Source organism: Salvelinus fontinalis, chromosome 9 (genome assembly GCF_029448725.1).
Source record: "Salvelinus fontinalis isolate EN_2023a chromosome 9, ASM2944872v1, whole genome shotgun sequence".
NCBI classification, from domain to species: Eukaryota; Metazoa; Chordata; class Actinopteri; order Salmoniformes; family Salmonidae; genus Salvelinus; species Salvelinus fontinalis.
Genome location: NC_074673.1, coordinates 40116410 through 40134727, shown reverse-complemented (window position 1 = coordinate 40134727; position 18318 = coordinate 40116410). Strand labels below are relative to the sequence as shown.

General features: G+C 41.9%; 1 protein-coding gene across 1 annotated transcript in view; it reads left to right on the top strand.

Moving 5' to 3' along the window:
- The window catches only part of LOC129862568 (zinc finger protein ZFPM1-like), an 88685-nt gene that overhangs the window by 28570 nt on the left and 41797 nt on the right, over positions 1-18318 (top strand). Inside the window, exon 2 of the mRNA XM_055934348.1 lies at positions 15215-15352. Coding sequence (XP_055790323.1) covers positions 15215-15352 — 138 coding nt within the window. The remainder of the gene's footprint in view (positions 1-15214; positions 15353-18318) is intronic.

Here is an 18318-nt window from a genome sequence, read left to right as displayed (position 1 = left end):
TGTTTCTCTACACTCTTACAGTTATCATCTTTGACATTTGGCTGTACTCCCCCATATCTTCCCATCATCTGAGAAGAACACATTTTTCCCATCAGAAATCCCGTTGTGACTTTTTGCGTTCGAGGGGTGCTGATACTTCCTTTTGCAACCAGGGAAGATGCATAGATGTGAGTGCATCTTTTCTGAGCTGCGTTCCCTCTCCCCCTTCTGGATGTTATCAGAGCAGTGAGGGCTACAGTGATGCCCTGCCTCTTGAAAATACCCCCTTTCTTTGCTGCTGCCAGCCATGCAGTGGGTTATATTTAACAAGCTAACCCCATGCTATCTCCTCTACATCCCCTCTACATGCTCCACAGAGTTATCACACTCACACTCCCAGGATCTTTATTTGTATTTTTTAAGCCATGTGAAGGAGGGATAGATAACATTTCAACTGCCATCTTCTCCTCCGCCCCTTTTTTTTTACTCTCCGTGTCCCTTTTTTCCCGCTCTCTGCCCTTCTTTTTTTGGGCCTTTCAATTTATTTTTGTTGATCTCTAAATCTAAAATTTGTTGTTAGACCGATATAAACTGACATGGTCCTATGGTCATATGATCATGCAATCCCTCAGTAAGTTACAGTTGGATGTAGTGATGTGGAAGACTAGTGTTATTGTATATGCTGGCTCTATGCAGCTCCTCTATTTCCAGGGTTTCTCTTCAGGGGGTAGTAGCAGTAACCACTGTGTTGAGTGTTTTTATATTCTTTTAGGATGTATAATTAAGTCATAACAATTACTGGAGAGCCATAAAAGCGTATTGTGGTTTAACAGGTTATGTGCAGATATTACACATCTTAGAAATACACAGTTGTGACTTCCACAGGGCAGCTGGTATACTGAGTGGGTTAAAGAGCAGGTGCGTACTCACTAAACAATACTAAGAGAACAGTAGGCTATGATACTGCCGTTCTTAGTAAGCAAATACATTGTGTAGTTAACTCCATTTTAAAGGTACTCAAACACTGTAGATACAAGCCAGAACAATTTGGATATCAAAGCATAGAGAGATCACAGTGATCCAATAGCTTGCGTAAAGCAGCGTTAAGTGGATAAAAGCAGCTAGGCCGTGAGTCGAGGCCTCTAATCGTCTCCTATCAGGGCTGTATCAGTCTAGTCTAAACCCTAACCCCCAACACGTTCACTGGGGGTCACTTTCGCTCCAGCTTCCCAGCAGCCTCTGCACTTTGAGCACTGTTTTGGTGATCCAAATCTGGGCAGTTTTTTATTCTTCTCTGGCTCGGGGATGTGTTTAGTCTCTCGCGCTAGCAGAAACATCTGTGTAAGTGTTTGTCTGTTGGAGCAGTGGCAACGGTTGTAGGCCCCTCTGGTTGGAGAGTTAAGCTAAGGCCTCAGGGTCAACGCTCGGATAAGACGGCCAACCGAAGGCCACTTCAGACAAATAGAGAGGTGGAGATAGAACGAGGCTCAGGAGAAGGTGGTGCTTAGATCTCCTGCTGGTTTCTGTCAGAGCTTTGAGAGCGTTAGTGGAGGAGAAATGGCAGTGGGTTGAGGCTTCTCTCCTCTTCTCCTCTCCTCTGCATACCATCATAATCATTCCCCCTCCCATCTTTATTCAGGGTTAAGATCAAGGAGGAGAGCGGTGGAGGGATTGCAATCATCCTCCTCTTATGAGATCTCTCACATATTCCCACCCACATAAGTAATTACTAGGGGATGATTCTAACTTGACTCACTCAGATGTCTTTCTTTGTTTGCACGTCCAGTTCCATTCTTGTAGTGGTGTTGCTCTGAAAATGGATGGCACAGAGAAAAACTGGCACCAAACTAAAAGTTAGGATATGAACTACTCAGACCTGTGTAGATTTACTTAAGCGTGCGTGTAATTGGCATAAAAGGCCATGTTAGGATCCAAGCCAAGTTATGAGTTTGGCCCTAAGATCTTATACACACTTGACACAAAATGACCTAATTTCTATGTGAATGTGTGTGGAAATTGTCATCGGTGCTCAAGGACAATTCCTATATAGCATGTGAGAGTCTGATAAAGAATATGCAACAATATCACTGATATTTAGCCTTCCAGACTAGAGTGTGGAGAGATTGTTCTACTGTGGTTTCTGTTTTGGAAAATAAGAGTCAAACTTAAGATCTACTGACCTTGTGTGTGTGAGGGAGGGAGGGTATAGTGACCCCTTTACGACCCCCTAGTGATGCCTATAATAATGCGCATTTTGATTCGGAAAAAGTGCATCTCTTTTCAATTGGCTCAGCAAGCTATTTACTTGGTTTCAACGTACAGATCCACAGCCGGACGCTATAGTCCCCAGAATCACTACCTATTTATGGCTCCTATACTAAGGAGAAGGATACATTTTCAAACCTCTTGTACCTTATTTGTGTATGTTGGAAGTCCAGAGCATTAGATCTATGTGAAATAAGGTATGTATTAGGATCATAAGATGGCGGAAGATGTTATTGCAAAAGGTCCCTCTATCCAGTTTACATACACACACATACACACACACACACTAGTCAAAAAATTTGAATTGGAGGGGTGTGTGTCTGTGTGCGTCAGTATACCCACTCAGTGGCCTTGCTGGTTGTTCAGGATAGATAGGGAGCAGTGCAATAAGTAGTTGATTCAACCCCCCCCCCCCCCCCCCCCCCCCCCCCCCCGCCCCTCTCCCCATGGATCTTGGGAACGGTGGGAAAGTTAAAATCTGCTGCTATTTTCAATCTTTTATCAGGGCGCTTATCGCCTGGCTCTTGTCTGCATGCCTGGCTTCAATAGTCCAGGGTCTCGGCTCAAGCCGCCTGGCAACTCAACTCCCCCTGGTTCTCCCCTCGTGCTCTGCTCTGGCTGTACTCTCTGCCCAAGAGCAAATATGACCATGGAGAGGGGATCGAGTAGGACAGTGTCCTTTTTTCTTATTTAGGGGAAATTGTTGTCAATGTTTTTCATGGTGGTTGTTTTTGTGTCTGTCTTGTTTTTGGAGGTTGTGTCTGTGTGTGAGTGAGACATGTATTCATAATAACCCTCCTACGTACAGGCAGTGTGATGCAAAACCTTCTCTTAAAATGAAATTACATTTTAAACACAAGAAAACAGGTGCACATACAGTACGCAATTTTCCCTTTAGACAACACAACACACACATTCTTACATACAGTACATCCTGTAATGAGTGGATCGTAGGCCCTGCCCTCCTATATAACCTCTATGGGGTAGTATCATGGTCTTGATAATAATGACCATCTTTCACCGGGAGAGTGTTTGATGAGGTGCCAAGTAGGAACCGTTGTGATGTGTGTCTTGGGAGGGAGGGGACATCATTCCACACACTGTATCCTAGAGAGGGAACATATACTACACTGGTCATATAAGAACCTCATTATGATTATGAAGTGTCATATATATATTTTAAACCTGTTGAACATTACTGTTAGATGTTACTATTTTGCTAACTGTTAATGCTTTAACAGTTACTGTAATTACAAGTAGATGAACAAGGACAGTGAGGTTTATAGTCAAATAACTAAAATGGTTGAGAGGTCACCAGGTCATAGCTAGGTCACACAGCTAGATGTTGCTGTGCTCTTGAATGTTCCATACCGGAAACCTGTTGAATTTTAAGCCGTGTGAAATGTATTGACAAATGCAAATTCTCTGATAATAATCTGTATTCTGCACCCAAACAAGGGTGATGAAATCTTGTTAAATGTCCTTGCTATTACAGATATTGTTTTATACCTCACCATTCACCATGTACCTTGGTGCACACAATTCTGTTTTGATGCCATTGATGTGGGGAATATACTGTATCTCAAGGTGTAAGGCGTGGTTGGTATAACAAGTGTCTTAAACAACCTGCTCTCCCACCCTGCTGCCCATGAAGTGTCACACAATCTGGACTCATCTGAAAATTCTGTGTTAGTAGGTACTGTAGCTAGTGGAGCTAGATGAAAAAGTGAGAATGCCATTGTGAATGTAATGCTGTTAGTGTGTATGAGGCTCAAAGACGCTTGGACCCTATCAGGGCTAAAAACACCATGTTCCAACATGGAAAACAAGAGGAAGATTTATTTTAGCCCAGCAGAAATGTCCTCTTGAGAGGTGGTGCTATCTGATAGATTGGTGTGAAGAGGTTTGTTGATCTCCCCTTGCAGGGGTAGTTTTTCTCTCATGGGGGCATGAAGTATACCCCTGTACTGGACAATCCATCACTTGCGATGTTGGGCAGTGGGTAACCTTGGTGCTATCTACCATCACACCTGCCCACTCAGGGCCCACAGAGTGATATCCAGGCAGAAGGAAGCTGGTTTCCCTCCATGTTACTGACTCCTTCCTGTTTTCCTTCCCTAGTCCCGTTCTCTTTCTGTGGGTTCATTCACCCCGTCGTCTCCCCTGGACCATTATCAGGGAGAGAGCTCCTGCTCATTAAGGAGTTAATTTTCTCCTTCCTATCTCTGATTTGTATAGTGAACCTAAAGCACTGTGAATTCTTTAAATGTATTTTGTGTTATCAAAAGGAGAAAAAGGGGAAATGGGGGATATTTAATCGTTTAAGTAGTCTTCCTGGGGAACTATGCTTTTTTTTCTTCTCTCTTCCCAGTAATGTAAAGAAATCCTGCTGAAGCCGCCCAGCTCAGTAATTCAGTTTTTAAAGCATTGAAAAAAAAAAAAATAGAATGACTTGATGAAATTCCACTATCAGCTCCGAACCAATATGCAAAATATCTCGCTGGAAATCAAATAGCTATTATGTTTTCATTTCCACGTCGGCGTATTTGCTTAATGAAGAGGAGACAGATCAGACCAGCAGAGAGAGTCTGCAGGAGCCGATAACCGAGAACGGCTCCCAGCTATCCGCACAGAGTGACGCTCCCAGTCACAGCGTTTTTTTTCTGAGAGCGAGGGAGGGGGGGTGGGGGGGGTGGGGGGGGGGTAGAGAGGGAGAGGAAGAAAGCGGGAGAGCAAGAATATAAAAGAGATGGCAGGGTGGAAAGGGGAGAAATCGGGGGATGTTTATATACTGTAGGATGGAGTGAGGGATGTAGTAAAGGGAAAAGAGAGATTTAATTTGTGGAGATGGAAAGGGGGGGGGGGGTGTTTGTCAAAGCTTCTGTACCTCAGTGCTCTGTCCGGGGATTTAACTGTTGGATGTTTGACGTCCTGCTGTCACGTGGTCCACGTTTGGGATCAGGCGGGCCCTGTTTGAAGTGCTCCAATGCCCTGTGCACATGAATATCATTGCCACACATTATCATCATATTATAATCACACTCATTATCATAAGTATTATAATCAGTCATTCGTATGATTTCACTGATGGCGTTGACAGACATTTTATGCAGATATATTTTTCTATTTAGTTGCAGGCTATAGCTCTCATCTTTTCTGACTGTGTTTAGTCTGGCTGTGGTTTGACAGAGAGTTCTGCTCACAGGAATGCTACTTATTTATAAAGTGATGGAATGACATGACATGCAGCCACTAAAATATGGAAGACTTATTTTCTCTTCCACAACCCCAATATTCTACATACAACCTGTGTTTTATGGGAAGAAAAGTATGTAGTGTACCAACCATACTAATTTCCCATTCATCCCCATATACAGTCATTATAGAGTGTGTGACTGCCCTCTGGGCTGTGGATCCTCTCTATAGCCTCTGTGGCCCTGGGTCTTCACTGAGGGCTGGTGAGGCAGCTAAGGAGTGGTATGGTAATTCTAAACCCAGGTAGAGTGGTGTGCCGGGCCCCAGCCTGTTTCAGAGCCTCCATCTCCCTGACTCTCTACACCTGTCTGTCTGCAGTCGGTCCAGAGTGAGTCCCTGCCACTCATCTGCTGTCAGGGCAGTGAGAGCGCAGAGCAGTGTAGCCCAGAGGCCCTCAGGCTTATCTGCGACGTCAGGGATTGTGGTCACCTGTGGCGGCCATCACCCTACTGCACTCTGGTCCTTCATCTGTCTGCAGAGTACTCAATCATCATCGCATGAGATTTGAATATCACCAGGATTTCATATCAAATCAAATGTTTTTAGTCACATGTGCCGAATACAACAGGTGAAAAAAACCTTGCAGTGAAATGCTTACTTACGAGCCCTTAACCAACAATGCAGTTTAAAAAATAAATAAGAAATAAAAAGTAACAAGTAAGTAAAGAGCTGCAGTAAAATAACAATAGCGAGACTATACAGGGGGTTACCGGGTATAGAGTCAATGTGCCGGGGCACCGGTTAGTCGGTAATTGAGGTAATATGTACATGTACACTACCGTTCAAAAGTTTCGGGTCACTTAGACATTTCCTTGTTTTTGAAAGAGAAGCAAAAAAAAAATTGTCCATTAACATAGCATCAAATGTATCAGAAATACAGTGTAGACATTGTTAATGTTGTAAATGACTATTGTAGCTAAAAACGTCCTTTTAATTTTTTTTTTAATGGAATATCTACGTAGGCGTACAGAGGCCCATTATCGCAAAACACCAGTCTCAACGTCAACAGTGAAGAGGCGACTTCGGGATGCTGGCCTTCTAGGCAGAATGGCAAAGAAAAAGCCATATCTCAGACTGACCAATAAAAAGAAAAGATTAAGATGGGCAATAGAACAGTCACTGGACAGAGGAATTCTACCTAGAAGGCCAGCATCCCGGAGTCGCCTCTTCACTGTTGACGTTGAGACTGGTGTTTTGCGAGTACTATTTAATGAAGCTGCCAGTTGAGGACTTGTGAGGCGTCTGTTTCTCAAACTAGACACTAATGTACTTGTCCTCTTGCTCAGTTGTGCACCGGGGCCTCCCACTCCTCTTTCTATTCTGGTTAGAGACAGTTTGCGCTGTTCTGTGAAGGGAGTAGTACAGAGCGTTGTACCAGATCTTCAGTTTCTTGATATTTCTCGCATGGAATAGCCTTCATTTCTCAGAACAGGAATAGACTGACGAGTTTCAGAAGGAAGTTCTTTGTTTCTGTACATTTTGAGCCTGTAATCGAACCCACAAATGCTGATGCTTCAGATACTCAACTAGTCAAAAGAAGGCCAGTTTTATTGCTTCTTTAATCAGGACAACAGTTTTCAGCTGTGCTAACATCATTGCAAAAGGGTTTTCTAATGATCAATTAGCCTTTTAAAATGATCATCTTGGATTAGCTAACACAAAGTGCCATTGGAACACAGGAGTGATAATGGGCTGATAATGGGCCTCTGTACGCCTATGTAGATATTCCATTAAAAGTCAGATATTTCCAGCTACAATAGTCATTTAAAACATTAAAAAACCTCTACCGCTTCTCTCTCCCGGATCCGGGATCCCCCCCATCAAAAAAGCTGACTAGCATAGCCTAGCCTAACGCCACAGGGATATCATATAATTTCATGAAATCACAAAGTCCAATACAGCTAATGAAAGATAAACATCTTGTGAATCCAGCCATCATTTCCGATTTTTAAAATGTTTTACAGCGAAAACACTATGTATTTCTATTAGCTAACCACAATAGCAAAAGACTCAACCGCATATTTTCAGCATTTTTCTACCGCATAGGTAGCTATCACAAAACCGACCAAATAGAGATATAATTAGTCACTAACCAAGAAACAACTTCATCAGATGACAGTCTTATAACATGTTATACAATAAATGTATGTTTTGTTCGAAAAAGTGCATATTTGAGGTATAAATCATAGTTTTACATTGCAGCTACCATCAAAAATATCACCAAAGCAGCCAGAATAATTACAGAGAGCAACGTGAAATACCTAAATACTCATCATAAAACATTTATGAAAAATACATGGTGTACAGCAAATTAAAGATAAACATCTTGTGAATCCAGCCAATATTTCAGATTTTAAGTGTTTTACAGCGAAAACACAATATAGTATTATATTAGCTTACCACAATATCCAAACACACAACCGCATTTATTCACAGCAAAGATAGCATTCGCAAAAACCAGCAAAAGATATCAAATTAATCACTAACCTTGACCAACTTCATCAGATGACAGTCTTATGACATCATGTTACACAATACATATATGTTTTGTTCGAAAATGTGCATATTTAGAGGTACAAATCGTATTACTTTGTGAATACGTAGCCAAAATGCACAAAATTCTAGATATTTTGGACAAGATATTTTGGAAATGAATGAAAGATACACTTGTTCTTAATGCAACCGCTGTGTTAGATTTTTAAAAATAACTTTAGTACGACATACAGCTTGCGTTATTGCGAGACAGCGCCCGCTAAAAGGGCGGAGAGGAGAATAGGACTAAACATTTTCCACAGAAATACAAAATAACATCATAAATTGTTCTTACTTTTGTTGAGCTTCCATCAGAATCTTGTACAAGGAGTCCTTTGTCCAGAATAAATCGTTGTTTGGTTTTAGAATGTCCTCTTCTCCTGTCGAATTAGCAACCTTAGCTAGCCATGTGGCGCGAACATGCCCAAATTCTCCTGACGCAAAGAAAGGAAAATTCCAAAACTCGCAATAAACGTTGAATAAACTGATACAGCTCGGTTGAAAAAAACTACTTTATGATGTTTTTATCACATCTATCAAATAAAATCAGAGCCGGAGACATCCACCGTCTATACCGAACGCTTTTCAGAAGCCAATGCTGATGTCCTTCCCGCGCCTAGGTAGAGAAAGGAAATTGTGGTCACGTCATTCCAAGAGCTCTTGCTCGACCTCAGATCAAGCTAGCAACCCCATTCCACCTTCCACTGCCTGTTGACATCTAGTGGAAGGCGTATGCAGTGCATGCAAATCCATAGAAATTAGGCAATTGAATAGGCAGGCCCTGAAACAGAGCATCGTTTTCAGACTTTTCACTTCCTGTCTGGAAGTTTGCTGCCAAATGAGTTCTGTTTTACTCACAGATATAATTCAAACAGTTTTAGAAACTTGAGATTGTTTTCTATCCAATAGTAATAATAATATGCATATTGTACGATCTAGAATAGAGTACGAGGCAGTTTAAATTGGGCACGATTTTTTCCAAAGTGAAAACAGCTCCCCCTATTCACAAGAAGTTAACAATGTCTACACTGTATTTCTGATCAATTTGATGTTATTTTAGTGGCCAGAAAATGTGCGTTTCTTAAAAAAAACAAGGACATTTCTAAGTGACCCCCAAAAAACGGAACAGTAGTGTAGGTAGAGTTATTTAAGTGACTTTGCATTGATGATAACAACAGAGAGTAGCACCAGTGTAAAAGAAGGGTGGGGTGGGGCGGTGCGGTGTAATGCAAATAGTCTGGGTAGCCATTACATGTTCAGGAGTCTTATGGCTTGGGGGTAGAAGCTGTTTAGAAGCCTCTTGGACCTAGACTTGGCGCTCCGGTACTGCTTGCCGTGCGGTAGCAGAGAGAACAATCTATGACTAGGATGGCTGGAGTCTTTGACAATTTTTAGGGCCTCCCTCTGACACGGCCTGTTATAGAGGTCCTGGATGGCAGGAAGCTTGGCCCCATTGATGTCCTGGGCTGTGCGCACAACCCTCTGTAGTGCCTTGCGGTCAGAGGCCGAGCAGTTGCCATACCAGGAAGTGATGCAACCAGTCAGGGTACTTTCGATGGTGCAGCTGTAGAAACTTTTGAGGATCTGAGGACCCATGCCAAATCTTTTCAGTCTCCTGAGGGGGAATAGGTTTTGTCATGCCCTCTTCATGACTGTCTTGGTGTGCTTGGACCATGTTAGTTTGTTGGTGATGTGGACAGCAAGGAACTTGACACTCTCAACCTGCTCCACTACAGCCCTGTCGATGAGAATGGGGGTGTGCTCGGTCCTCTTTTTCCTGTAGTCCACAATCATCTCCTTAGTCTTGATCACGTTGTTGTCCTGGCACCACACGGCCAGGTCTCTGACCTCCCTATAGGCTGTCTCGTCATTGTCGGTATTCAGGCCTACCACTGTTGTGTCATCGGCAAACTTAATGATTGTGTTGTAGTCGTGCCTGATCGTGCAGTCATGAGTGAACAGGGGGTACAGGAGGGGACTGAGCATGCATCCCTGAGGGGCCCCTGTGTTGAGGATCAGCGTGGCAGATGTGTTGTTACCTACCCTTACCACCTGGGGGCGGCCCGTCAGGAAGTCCAGGTTCCAGTTGCAGAGGGAGGGGTTTAGTCCCAGGGTCCTTAGCTTAGTGATGAGCTTTGAGGGAACTATGGTGTTGAATGCTGAGCTGTAGTCAATGAATAGCATTCTCACATAGGTGTTCCTTTTGTCCAGGTGGGAAAGGGCAGTGTGGACTGCAATAGAGATTGCATCATCTTTGGATCTGTCAGGGTGGTATGCAAATTGGGGTTGATCTAGGGTTTCTGGGATAATGGTGTTGATGTGAGCCTTGACCAGCCTTTCAAAGTACTTCATGGTTACAGACATGAGTGCTACGGGTCGGTAGTCATTTAGGCAGGTTACCTTTGTGTTCTTCGGCACAGGCACTATGGTGGTCTGTTTAAAACATGTTGGTATTACAGACTCGGACAGGGAGAGGTTGACAATGTCAGTGAAGACACTTGCCAGTTGGTTAGTGCATGCCCGTAGTACACGTCCTGGTAATCTGTCTGGCCCTGCGGCCTTGTGAATTTTGACCTATTTAAAGGTCTTACTCACATGGGCTGCGGAAAGCATGATCACACAGTCTTCCGGAACAGATAGTGCTCTCATGCATGTTTCAGTGTTATTTGCCTCGAAGCGAGCATAGAAGTAGTTTAGCTCGTCTGGTAGGCTTGTGTCAGTGGGCAGCTTGCGGTTGTGCTTCCCTTTTAGTCTGTAAACGTTTGCAAGCCTTGCCACATCTGACTAGCATCAGAGCCGGTGTAGTGCGATTTGATCTTAGTCCTGTTGATGCTTTGCCTGTTTGATGGTTTGTCGGAGAGCATAGCAGGATTTCTTATAAGCTTCCAGGTTAGAGTCCTGCTCCCTGAAAGCTGCAGCTCTAGCATTTAGCTCAGTAAGGATGTTGTCTGTAATCCATGGCTTCTGGTTGGGGAATGTACGTTCGATCACTGTGGGGACGACATCATCGATGCACTTATTGATGAACCAATGACTGTAGTGTACTCCTCAATGCCATTGGATGAATCCTGGAACATATTCCAGTCTGTGCTAGCAAAACAATCCTGTAGCTTAGCATCTGCTTCATATGACCACTTTTTTTTATTGACCGACTCACTGGTGCTTCCTGCTTTAATTTTTGCTTGTAAGCAGGAATCAGGAGGATAGAATTATGGTCAGATTTGCCAAATGGAGGGGGAGGGAGAGTTTTGTATGCGTCTCTGTGTTTGGAGTAAATGTGGTCCAGAGTTTATTTTTATTTTTGATTTTTTGGTCTCTGGTTGCACATTTAATATGCTGATAGAAATTTGGTTATATGGATTTAAATTTCCCTGTATTAAAGTCCTCCGCCACTAGGAGCGCTGCGTCTGGCTGAGCGTTTTCCTGTTTGCTTATGGCGGAATACAGCTTATTGAGTGCCAGCATTTGTCTGTGGTGGTATGTAGACTGCTACGAAAAATACAGATAAACTCTCTAGGTTTGTAGTGTGGTCTACAGCTTATCATGAGATACTCTACCTCAGATGAGCAAAACCTTGAGACTTCCTTAGATATCGTGCACCAGCTGTTATTTACAAAAATACATAGTTCGCCACCCCTTGTCTTACCAGACACCGCTGTTCTATCCCACCGATACAGCGTATAACCAGCCAGCTGTCGTCGTTCAGCCACAACTCCGTGAAGCATAAGATATTACAGTTTTTAATGTGCCGTTTGTAGTTTAGTCTTTCGCGTAGGTCATCGATTTTATTTTCCAAAGATTGTACATTTGCAAGCAGTACGGAAGGTACTGGGGGTTTATTCGATCGCCTACGAATTCTCAGAAGGCAGCTTGCCCTCCGACCCTTTTTCTCCGCCTTCACGCAAATGACTGGGATCTTGACCTGTTCCCGGGAAAGACGTATGTCATTCACGTCGGGCTCGTCAGACTCGTTAAAAGAAAAATAGTATTCTGCCAGTTCGTGGTGAGCAATCGCTGTTCTGATGTCCACAATTTTCGACCATAAGAGACGGTAGCAGCAATATTATGTACAAAATAAGTAAAAAAAATAAGTTACAAATAATGCAAAGAAACAAACAAAAAAACACAATTGGTTAGGAACACGTAAAACGTCAGTGTTCTTCTCCGGCACCGGCTTTGGTCCTTTAAATACGGTACAGGTGCTGTTACTTGGTATCACCGTCAAATTCTATACATTTTGCTAGATTTTTGTAATTTACGGCATAATCAATGAAGTCATTCCTCATTACTTTCCTCGGATCAAATATATTTTTTCTTTCACCTAGATATCAAGTTAGAGAAATCAATCCGATCGCATGGACTACATTTTTTGCAAAGTATAACAAAGCTGAATTCTGATAATTGAAGTGGGCTTTAAACCCTCTTGGGGGTTCAAGCTTGAAAGACCTGATAGAACTGAAGTTAAAATAATATTTACTCAATCCTTCGTCATTCCCTTTAGTCTGATCAATAAGAGGCTCCTCTTCAGCATGTGACTCTATGTCAGGTAGCCCAGTTCCCTCTTCAAGAGGGAAGGGGCCTCTCTCACTCACTCTAAATATCCTCCTTTAAGGTTTTCTTCTTTCTCACAAGTGTCTGATTGTCTGATACAAGTAGCGCTTCTCTTCTTGTTCTGCTGTTTTGTAAGATGATTATTAGTATAAGAGCTTGCGAGGCGCGGCGATTGTTTAATCAGGCGTGTTGAGCATGCAGGTTTGATGTGTTGTCTCTGTGTTTAATCACCGCTGCTGAGCACACAGGTTTGATGTGTTGTCTCTGTGTTTAATCACCGCTGCTGAGCACACAGGTTTGATGTGGACGGCAAGTTAATAAAGCAGTATCTCCTCTGCCTTCATCAGCTCAACACTTTGTTCTGTGCTGTATTAGAGTGGCAGATGGAGTTGGAGGCTGCTCTGAGTTTCCCCCCACCCCGCTCTCTCTTTCTTTTTCACTGTCTTTATGATGAAAATTCTGTGTCACAGATGCATGCAGGTTAGTGTGTGTCTGTGTGAGTGCACCCACATGAATGACTGGAGACTTATTTCAGAATTTGGCTAATGGTATCAGTTCAGGTTATATACTACATGTTTCAATACTTGATTGACAGTCCAGACATTTGCTCCTCAAATTATACTCGGCGACATCTCTCCATTGTGTGACATATTTCTGTGTTGTTTTCAGTTACTTAATATACCTAATATGATTGGTTAACAAATTCATTTATTTTTTATTAAGTCTAATTCTGAATTGTTTAACAGTCCATTTATTCAGTGAGTTTTAAACAATTTGTGGTTATAACTTTTGAAAAGTTCAGATGATGTAGGATGGTAAAATGCTTATCAAGTAACCTGTACTATCCTTTCCTCCAACTATCCGGAGGGAAAAATATTATATTTTTTTGTGGATAAATGAGGCAAAAGTTTAAACTTATTCCCCACAATTTGATGTCTGAAAGCAGTGATGCGGCGATTGATTCATTAAACCAGAACAGTAATGATGAAAGAAATCATAATTCAAACTTACATTTTTAACAAGAAATATAATTGGAATTTTATACAGAGAAGTCCCTTTGTACAATTATGATTAAAAGAAAATTAATTGTATGAAAATGTCCTCACAGATACTGAAAATTTGATCTACCAAAGCTCAAGCCACATAATTCTAAAATATTGTGTTTGGGATCAATCTTTTTTCTTTCATCTTTTTTTATTTAGTATTAAGGTCCAAATCTAACTGTTAATTTTATCTGAAACAGTGAACCATGCAGGCGTGGAAGTCAAAATTAGCCTAAAGATGTTTAATTTACAAAGACAGAAACACTTTGTCAGGCAGCGATTGTTTCCAAGCATTATCTCTGCCTCGTTTTAATTGCTTGGAAGTGAAATTAACAGAATTAGAAAAATTGCCTTTCTCTTTTTCTACAAGACTCTTTATTCACGGGTATTGTTGTGTGCTTTGTATAGATTATAGGCCTTTTTGTTCTAGGAGTGTAAATATATACGCCCCCAGTCATGGCTTTAGCTTGGAACAATCCCACTTCGCTCATCACAACCTCATGGGAATTAATTGACAAACTATGGGGTAAAATCCCATTTTAATATCCAGTATTAATTTGACAAAAATGTACTTGTTTAGAATTTGTGTTGTGCTCCAAGACTTAATTGCAATGCCTTTGTTTGCGTTTGTTGTTTATTTTCTCCCATGGTAATCAGTAGAATAACCATTTACACCGATTTGACGGTTCCTAATCGTCTTTATGGAATAGGGCCGGAGATTAATGAATAATCTCTGTGCTCTCCTGGGAATAGGCTGTAACGTTATGTCTACAGAGAGTTGTGGCATCCAATCCGATTTGAAATACTGGTGGGCTTTCATAATTCGAGTGGTCTCATGTAGAACCTTTTCTGTGTGTGACAGTAGAGTGAAAGCATGTGAGGAGAGAGCTGTTCCCGACCTGCACCAATAGAATGAGACAGTGATGATGGGGATTGGGTCTGATGAAAACAAGGAAAGGTTTTGTGTACTCATCCTTGGTTTTACTTAGTCTGGATTATAATTATTAGGAGAATGCATATCAATTAATGTTATTATTTTAAAGCATTATTAGCATTATTATTATTATTAAAGCATGATATTATTATGCTTTAATTTAGGCTATCCTCACCGGTCTAAAATAGCTCAGCAACATAATCGGCAGGTAGTCAGCAGGGATTATAGAAATACAATATCAGGTGTGAGTTAATTATCTTATGACATTAGTAAAACCGCTTTAGTGTACCAAATATAAAATGTATTAAAAATGGTGCATTCAGGGAATAGCACTTAATTTCTTCACACATTACTGAATCTGTTGTGCAGAATTTGATATCCTTCATTTTTTGGGGCACTCCTAATTCCATGAGATCAATTTTACAAGGGACATGAAATGAAAAATGTAATCACTTCAGAGCTTTCTGTTCAGTAATCTCTACTGAGGAGTGACAGCACAATATTCTAGTTTCACTGTATTTCATTCAAATGGCTAAATATATAGTCATGAATTGGGGTATGGATTCCTTCACCTGATGTTATTGTGCTGTGGGTTAGTGCCTTCATATAAAGATTTTCAATTAAATTAAATGTTCCCTCTTGTTTCTTCTGTAAGGTTCTATTGGCGACCTGGAGGGTGGTGAGGACAACGCACCTGACGACGTCAGCCTATCAGGCGATGAGGGCGGAGCCTCAGACTCAGCAGAATGTGACAGCTCCAGTACACCACCATATACCCCCCTGTACAATGAAGGTGAGCTCTCTCAGCCCGGGGCAGCACTGAGAAACATACAGCTATCCTCTTATAACCATGCAACACAACTCAGTGAGTCCCTGGTGGCATCTGAGCAGATCCACTGCTTCTCACGTTTTAGCTCATGGCTGGTCCTGTAGCTTACTGAGATGCTGTGAATGACCTGACTCTCTGCCACTATTGCCAAACGGCTCATATGCCTCTCAAATACTACTGCCATTGGCAGTTCCCTGGTTTTCCTCACTGAACCATTGCATTTGATTCTGCCCCAGGGCATGAACACTTCTTGGCAAGTGCCCTGTTTCATTCTGTGGAACTATCTGTGGTGAGCTCATCATTTCAGTTGATTCATACAATGGTTGTCTTCTGTGATGGCACTGGGATCTTGGAGATATATTGATAGCGTCGTCTCACTCCTCAGTCTTCTGTCTAGGTCTGTCATATTTTTTCTAGTAATTATTTATCTATTCGGCTGTCTTCCCTACAGTAGGTATGACTGCGGCTGTTATGTTGACTCTATTATTCAATATTTGCATTGATGATTTGATTGATTCCGCCTACTCATTATGATTTCTTTATTAAATATACGTTATGTGGTTCCTGGATAATAAGTTCTATACTCTCTCAAATCAACTGCCAGTGCTATGTAACCACTATTACCCATAAACTCATCATATCCTAAAATCCCACTACTTGTTAATTGTTAACCAAAACTATACAGAATAGGGGCACACAATCAATGAATGCTGAAAAGATAATTTCACATGTACATATAGTACCAGCCAAAAGTTTGGACACCTACTCATTCAAGGGTTTTTCTTTCTTTTACTATTTTCTGCATTGTAGAATAATAGTGGAGACAAACTATGAAATAACACATACGGAATCATGTAATAACCAAAAAAGTGTTAAACAAATCAAAATACATTTTAGATTCTTCAAAGTATCCACCCTTTGCTTTGATGACAGCTTTGCACACTCAAGCAGCTTCACCTGGAATACTTTTCCAACAGTCTTGAAGGAGTTCCCACATATGCCTAGCACTTGTTGGCTTCTTTTCCTTCACTCTGCGGTCCAACTCATCCAAAACGATCTCAATTGGGTTGAGGTCGGGTGATTGTGGAGGCCAGGTCATCTGATGCAGCACTCCATTACTCTCCTTCTTGGTCAAATAGCCCTTACCCAACCTGGAGATGTTTTGGGTCATTGTCCTGTTGAAAAACAAATGATAGTCCCACTAAGCGCATATCAGTTTGGATGGCATATCGCGCAGAATGCTGTGGTAGCCATGCTGGTTAAATGTGCCTTGAATTCTAAATAAATCACTGACAGTGTTACCAGCAAAGCACCATCAAACCACCTCCGCCATGCTTCACGGTGGGACCACACATGCGGAGATCATTCGTTCACCTACTCTGCATCTCACCTACTCTGCATCTCACAAAGACACGGCGGTTGGAACCAAGAATCTCAAATTTGGACACATCAGACCAAAGGACAGATTTCCACCAGTCTAATGTCCATTGCTTGTATTTCTTGGCCCACGCAAGTCTCTTCTTCTTATTGGTGTCCTTAAGTAAGCGGCAGGGTAGCCTAGTGGTTAGAGCGTTGGACTAGTAACCGAAAGGTTGCAAAATCCCCGAGCTGACCAGGTACAAATCTGTCGTTCTGCCCCTGAACAGGCAGTTAACCCACTGTTCCTAGGCTGTCATTGAAAATAAGAATTTGTTCTTAACTGACTTGCCTAGTTAAATAAAGTTTAAATAAAAAAGTAAAATAGAAAGTAGTGGTTTCTTTGCAGCAATTCGACCATGAAGGAATGATTCACACGGTCTCCTCTGAACAGTTGATGTTGAGATGTGTCTGTTACTTGAACTCTGAACTCTGTGAAGCATTTATTTGCGCTGCAATTTCTGAGGCTGGTAACTTTAATAAACTTTAATAAACTTATCCCCTGCAGCAGAGGTCTTCCTTTCCTGTGGTGGTCCTCATGAGAGCAAGTTCCATCATGGTTTTTGCAACTGCACTTGAAGAAACTTTCAAAGTTTTTGAAATGTTCCCAATTGACTGAGCTTCATGTCTTAAAGTAATGATGAACTGTTGTTTCTCTTTGCTTATTTGAGCTGTTCTGGCCATAATATGGACTTTGTCTTTTACTAAATAGGGCTAGGGCTGATCTTCAAATCATATTCTTTTGAGTTATTACAGAGTTCTGTATTTCTTTTTTAAACATTCCTGCTCTTGTGAAATTTTGGGATGGAGTGATAAGCTGGTTGGCTTGGTTTGAGAAACCCATGGAAATTCTGTCAGGTGTTAATCGAGACTAGATTATAGATTACCCAGGGTTGTGTGTTGGTTTCAGCTTGTGTGCTGCAGGTGAGGATGAGAGAATTAAGTGTGTGTGTGTGTGTGTGTGCGTGCGTGATGGAGAAGAATAGAACGTCGATTACATTTCAGAGACAAATAAAGCTTGTATTTTTGTGTTTTCTGTTGTGTCTTTGTCTCCTCCCCCAAACTGAATGGAGAAAAGCGACACGTCACCTTGTTGATTTAGCTCGCTCTCTGGTTCCTCGGTTGCCCGGTCCTGCCATTATCAGCTCTCTGTAAATCAGCCGTGTTTGACGGACCTGCTCTTTCAACCTGGGATCAATACCAGGTCTTTATCGGGCCAGCGCTGGCTAATAAAGGCAAGGTCCCTTATCCACCATCTGGGAGAGAGAGAGACACAGGCGATAAGCTCCTGATAACTTAGAGAGAAAAACACATTCTACCAGTAACAGGACCCGCTCTGTGTTCATCTTCTAGACAGAAAACAAATATATTAATTTGCAATGAACAATGAATGCACCTTTGCACATGCACACACACATACGCTACTCATCTGCTCAATCCATCTGTCTCGGTCGTGGTGTGACTGCTTCCTTTCAATGTTCCTTTATTCTCAGTGTTTGATGAGATCTATGGTC